Consider the following 6000-nt stretch of genomic DNA (forward strand, 5'->3'; position numbering starts at 1 on the left):
GATACGGGACCCGTACAATTGCATATGTGGCCTGGCTCGCCAAAGCCATAGAAAGCGAGGTGGGTCGGGAACACGACGGTGCTCAACGCAGCCTCAGAAGCGTATTCCAACCACCTGTCCGCAGATTGAGGGAAACTGACTGACCTTGATAATCCATCTATCCCTGAGGCGATACCACGCTCCAGCATTATACATACGCGCGTAATCTGCGTTGTGGATTTTTCCCAGGAGCCAGTACGTATCATGCACCATGTGTTTGGTGGCAAAATGAGAAGAGGCTGAAAACTGACAGATTTACAGCTACGGCATCAGAGCCATGCACAGGCCGCATCAATCCATGGGGGGACTCCTGCAGCACGGCGAGGCTCCCTCGTCTGCCGCGCCTGGAAAGGCTCCATATACGGCCGAATGTCGAAGCAGCCGCCTCGGATGCGCATCTTGCTCAAAATGGTCCATTGAGGCCATGTATGAGGTTCTTCCGGGCAGACTTGCTCGTGCGGGAACAGGAGATCGGGACTGGAGCGTCGCCGTAGTTTCATCGTCCCGTGGTAGCTGTGGTCGAACCATGTATGCCAGGATCGCGGGAGGGAATAGCGGGGGGGTTATGCCCGCCCCTTCGTAGTTGAAAAGAATGCCTCTCCCGTCAAATCGATGATGTCTTGGTTGATCATCAGTCAGCCCGTCTTCTGTTTTCATATTCCTTGTTGAGTCCTGTATTCGTACCACAGCAATCCCTTCTCATCTCGGTGGTTTGTTCTGTCATCGAATGCACCCCAGCCTTTTGGTTCTTCACTTTTGTTGTGTCATAACCCTCCCCGAGCTTAAGCCTCTTGCAGACCTGCTCGTCGTTCGTCTCCGTCTGTCTCATTGGTCAACCCGAACATCTTGAGTATCCCCGTTCTCTTGAAACTTGGCGAGAGAACGAACGAGAACCGGTTCGGCCTTGCCACCTCTTCGGCTGCTAGCCGTAGACGAACCCCTATACCGCTATTCCCGTCGAAGCGAACACCACATACATCAGGCACACATCCGTGGAACTCCTCGGGATCCCACGCTGCATCTTGCATCACCCGCCCAGAATTCTTCATTGACCGCCGGAACTGCCTCCACGACTTCCCTTCTTCGATCAAAGAACACTGCCCGGAAGACGACATCGTGCGTGCAAGTTGAGACAGCACGGGACGCCGACAGAGCCCTAGAGGAAGGAGCGGTGAGAAGGGGAAAAAACCATCCGTCACAGCCGTCTCTCATAGTCCTCGAAATCTTTCGTCCAAGATGTTTATGAGCGCTCCTCCCCGTTTGGCCTTCCATGGCTCGGACATCTTCGCCTTTAAGCAGCTCATGAAAGCCCAAGTCCCACAGCGCTCCAACGACAGACGGCAGAGAAAACTGATCGCGCGAAACGGCAAGCATTCTTTGAGCTCCAGGTCAATACAACAGCAGAGCGCCATGACGAGCGAGGACTGGTCTTTTGCCGGCGTGCCAGACGGAATCCAAGACAGTTTCGAGGTGCGTTGGCTCCCCCCTCCCCCCATCTACACACAACCGGCTCCCCCGTTCGCTCTCAAAGCTTCTTCTGAGATGTGATGGAAAACCAAAGCCATTGACTGACCCGTCATGCCTCAGGTCCAGCAACTCCGGAACAGGTACCTGGCCGGCACCGCGGGCAGCCCTTATGCTGACCCTGATCACGGCATCTTTTTTCAAAGGGTGCAACGGCCGGATGGCTTTTCCGGAAACAAACGACCAGTGATGGATCCCAACCAGCCATGGCAGTCGTCTTTTGGAGTCCATGACATGACCGATATCCAATCCATGTTTGCTCCGATGCAATTCCAATTCGATTCTGCCTGCATTGATGGTCTCCCCATGCAGACGCCGAACAGCATGGACCAAATCATGCCCGCGTCCTCTGCAGGCTTTGCCCTCTCGGACGCGGGCACAAGTTTTGGGAGCTTTTCTTCTGCAGGCGCCTCCAACCTCCTCGAACCCTTCGTTCCGGTCGGTTGTGCTGCACTTGTTCCCAGTTCTTCGGATCAGTTCGAGTATGCCAACTCGCCCTTCCCGAGCTCTTCCTTTGTGCACGAGGATCTCACCAACACCAAAGGGGATCCCCCGTCGCCGCCGCCCTTCTCTGAGCCGACGCCCCTCCTCTTTTTCCCAACACCGCAAGACCAGCTCTCTGGGCGCCAGTGCTGTATGGCAGATCAACAAGAAGCAACGAGGGTTCCGATGCTGGAGAGCAATGGTAGCTGCACCGCCACCAAGTCCGACCCTATGGCGCAGCAAATGCTGGCGCCAAGGCCGCGCAAAGAGCTTCCGGACCATCCGCGGTCGTCGCGAGCCGACTCAGGCAACCCCTCATGCCGCCATGGGTCTCCATCTCGCAAGCACTTGCCTGCCACGCACAAGGCGGAACTCCGGCCGAAGCAGTCGAAACCTTGCCCGACAGAACCCTCTCCGGTAGATCTTGCGGAGCGTTCTGCCAAGGATGAATACTTGCTCAAGGCCAAGCAAGACGGGCTGACGTACCGCGAGATCCGGGTCAAGGGTAACTTCACCGAAGCCGAGTCGACTCTGCGCGGTCGATACCGCACACTCACCAAAAGCAAAGAGGCCAGAGTCCGGAAACCCGAGTGGACCGATAAGGACGTGAGTGCCCCCCCCCCCTCCTTGTGACATCAATTGCCTAACCAAGCTGACCGGTGTGACGTGCAGATTCACCTGCTTCAAAGGGCTGTCCGCAAGTTCGCCAAGGGCAACGATCCCTCCTCAACCAAGATCCCCTGGAAGCAGGTAGCGGAGTACATCCAACGGAACGGCGGTTCGTACTTGTTCGGAAATGCTACGTGTCGCAAAAAATGGGACGAACTCGTGCTGGCCGCATAGGGATGCCAGGCGGAAAGGTTCCGGGGTGATGGGGTGATGCGTTGGTGTGGGTAAGGTTGGATGATGCATTGCGATGTGAGATCGGATTTGTGATTGAAGAATTGTAACGACAGCAGAGCGGTTTACTTTTGACAACAAAAGCGACATGCCGATGCGGGGAGCGTGGTCCGACAGCGAGTTTTGGATTTCGAAGTCGAATGGAATGGCTGCTTCCCCCTGCTTACTTGTACTTAATCAGCTAGAGAGCCCTGTCGTTGTGCAAATGTTTGCCTGCGAGTTTTTTTCCTTCTTCCTTTTGCGGCTGGAAGGCATGTTTACCCCCTCCTTTTCTCCCCGCCTCACAGTTTCCTAGCGTGTCCCCCATCTACAGGAAGGCCGATTTTCGATAAGACTTCCAACAACTGGACGCCGTCGTTCTTTTCTTTCAGCACGTTCCATTCGGCCTCGTTCTTCACCAGAGCGGTTCCGGCCAGGACCGTCCCGTTGAGGCACAGCTCGCCCACCGGCGTGCCATCCTGGCGGATCTTCGCCCCTTCAGCCAATCGAGGCAAGACAACCAAACGGTCGCTGGTCATGGCCAGATTGTAGCTGATGGGAGCATCGCCATCGCGGGGATCGTTTACAGTGCCGGCATGGGCCATTACCGCTTCGACTGCCGAGTTGAAAAGTGACAGATAAATGGAGTGCATCTCTTCGGGCGTCATATCGCGATGGATCTTGTCTGCGAAGGTGGAGAATGGTACGCCCGAGGCCTCGGACGAGCCCAGGCGTCTTGTCAGCACATCCCACCGCGAGTCCTCCGGCAGCCCGTCCCTCATCCGCGCGACAGGCAAAAGCTGGATGTGACGGTGTGGCTGGCTTGCTCCCGAGTGCGGGCCGCTATTGAAGAATGCGTATAGCTCGCCGTCCCCTCCCTCATGGGCATGTCCATATTGTCTGTAGGCCTCGATGCAAGCGTAGGTAGCTGCCAAATCACGAGGCTCGAGGAGGTGGGTCTGTTGCTTGAATTCCTTGGTGGCCAATATGAAGTGTTGCGGCACAACTGCGAACTTGTTCAGAACCAGGTTATGACCCGAATCGGGAAGGTCGACGATGAACAGGGGGCCCTTCTCTGGGCTCTCGAACGGATCGAAGGGCTTCCGGGGCTCGCCAGACTTGGACCTCGACGCGGTCGGCTTGTTTGCCAAAGCGGGCGAGAAGCGGAGCTGGAACTGCAGAGAGGGTATCAATTCAGCTGCATGCGAGTCACAGGTAGCGGCGATGCAGACTCACCGGGATCGAGCTGGCATGAAGCACGGTGACCTGGGTCGCGTAGTATGTCAGGTCGCCGTTTGAGCGAGCGTTGTTGAAAGCGGCCCTGACAAGCTCTGGAAGGTTGACCGGGGCCTTAATTGGCGACATTCTCGGTCCTCTACGTTGGATGGTTGACTGGTTTCCGACCGTGGTGTTGCGATGTTGAAGGGAGGGGGGAAGGGGGAGGACGCCGGAGGATGAGGTCATGTTCTGTGACTTGACTCGGGGCAGGAGCTATTACGGGCAGGAAAACGAAGCCCCCCACCTCGGACCGACCCCGACCCCCACCCCCACCCCCCACTGAGCTCTCAAGGCCTTGTCCATTGTTGAAGGTCTCGACACCGAAACGGATGACACAAAGAAAGGTGGCTTTGTTTATGGGCGGTAGTCCTCCTATCTTGGTAGTTATTGTCCGTTGTTCTTGTCACTCCGACTCGTCCGAGTTTTCATATCCTCACTTCCAGGAGTTGTCGTCGTGCGCTACTCATGGAGTCAAAGAAGCCAAACGAATGATCACAAAGGATACAGGGATTCATGGAACAGCGTTTCGCAACGTAGTTGAAATGGGTATTGGCTCTATTATACAGGCAACATGCCTCGGATTTCTCTTCTCTAATGTATTTCTCGTGGCCTAACCTAACCTAGATACCAGGCAAACCGACGGCTTGTCGTAACGCAGGAACGAACCGGGGAAGAACGTATACGCCATAGAGCGCAAGCATGGCCGTAATAAGACCGGTGACCTGCCACATGCGTTAGTATGGTTACTCTGTGTCGTCATTCGCATATGCGTAGTTTCATACCTTCTCGAACCAAGTGTGGAAGTAGATGGCCGTCATGAGCAGCATCCAAGAGCCCAAGCCAATGATGACAGCAGCGAACTTGCCGCCCCAGCCCAGAGCATCGCCGGATACGGGCTTCCCCCTCAGGCCCTGAGCCTCGACGGTGGCCGTCTTTACGGCACCGTCCGTCATGACGACGCTGCGCTCTTCCCTTCCCGAACCTCTCCAGCGCATGACCACCCAGCCGACCTCGGACAACAGGAAGCCAGTACCGAGGACCAAGAGGAACACGTGCCCGGAGATATCGTGTCCGCCACTCCAGCGCCCGCCAGAGGCCTTGCACGCGACGGCAGTGAAGAACTCCTTGGTGTCTCCCTCGCCCATCCTGACCTTGTCCTCGGCGAGCTCGCACTTGCCTCCAGTCCAGCGGAAGCTCCGATCTATAATAGCCGGGCCGAAGAACCACTGCGTGACGAAGAACCACCAGGTCGTGACGAGCACCCAGCGGAGGGTCGCCTGGAGCCGGACGGTCGCGTTCTTGGTACCAGGGTGGGTGAGTAGGAAGGCGAAGAAGGCGGCCGTGATCCAGAACCATCCGCGCTTGACGAAGATGATGTTGAACAGGTTCGATTTGCGCGCAAAGTACGAGGGCGCCGTGGCGGTGGAATGCGCCTGCGTGGAGGCATCGTAGCGCGAGGCGCGGACGTCGGGAGAGAGGATGGAAAAGACGGTGCCGAAGAAGAGGATTATGGGGAACAGTGACAGGACTATCGTCTCGGCGGGCGTGGGCAGGTAAGGGCTGTTGCGCGTCGTCTTGAGGGGAGGAGAGGGCGGCGAGGTCGCGGCGCCGTTGAGGTTTTCGAGTGCGCGTCTGGTCTTGGACCGCAGGTTGGCGGCGGGCGGTGAGTCCATTGTAGAGAGCTGCTTGTGAGCGTTTGCAATGTGCGTTATCGCATAGAGGGCAAGGGGGAAGCCAAGGTTGAGTAGGATGACGATGAACGGGCGCCGGATGTTGGAAGAAATGAACGGTAGAGTA

General features: G+C 56.8%; 3 protein-coding genes across 3 annotated transcripts; 1 reads left to right on the plus strand and 2 right to left on the minus strand.

The window, feature by feature from the left end:
* Positions 1 to 1275: 1275 nt before the first annotated feature.
* LY79DRAFT_592498 (uncharacterized protein) lies at positions 1276 to 2889 on the plus strand (the record flags this gene model as incomplete). The annotated part of the gene is made up of 3 exons (XM_060561429.1): positions 1276 to 1509; positions 1627 to 2652; positions 2758 to 2889. The coding sequence occupies 3 exons, from the start codon at positions 1276 to 1278 to the stop codon at positions 2887 to 2889; spliced, it is 1392 nt and encodes a 463-aa protein (XP_060411140.1).
* Positions 2890 to 3227: 338 nt separating this feature from the next.
* LY79DRAFT_521629 (ATP adenylyltransferase) lies at positions 3228 to 4290 on the minus strand (the record flags this gene model as incomplete). Its single annotated transcript, XM_060555365.1, has 2 exons — positions 3228 to 4100; positions 4162 to 4290. The coding sequence occupies 2 exons, from the start codon at positions 4288 to 4290 to the stop codon at positions 3228 to 3230; spliced, it is 1002 nt and encodes a 333-aa protein (XP_060411141.1).
* A 383-nt stretch (positions 4291 to 4673) lies between these two features.
* Positions 4674 to 6000, minus strand: LY79DRAFT_562786 (inositol phospholipid synthesis protein Scs3p). Its single transcript, XM_060558499.1, has 2 exons — positions 4986 to 6000; positions 4674 to 4925 (listed from the first exon to the last, which is right to left on the minus strand). The coding sequence occupies exons 1-2, from the start codon at positions 5874 to 5876 to the stop codon at positions 4824 to 4826; spliced, it is 993 nt and encodes a 330-aa protein (XP_060411142.1). The 5' UTR covers positions 5877 to 6000; the 3' UTR covers positions 4674 to 4823.

The sequence above is a fragment of the Colletotrichum navitas genome, assembly GCF_030913465.1.
Source record: "Colletotrichum navitas strain CBS 125086 chromosome Unknown LY79scaffold_59, whole genome shotgun sequence".
NCBI lineage: Eukaryota > Fungi > Ascomycota > Sordariomycetes > Glomerellales > Glomerellaceae > Colletotrichum > Colletotrichum navitas.

Excerpts from the sequence above, each read along its gene's own strand:
- LY79DRAFT_562786 (XM_060558499.1), bottom strand. The coding sequence starts at position 5,876 with ATGGACTCACCGCCCGCCGCCAACCTGCGGTCCAAGACCAGACGCGCA. Across the intron at positions 4,926-4,985 it reads TCCACACTTGGTTCGAGAAG|GTCACCGGTCTTATTACGGC; the intron begins GTATGAAACTAC and ends CGCATGTGGCAG.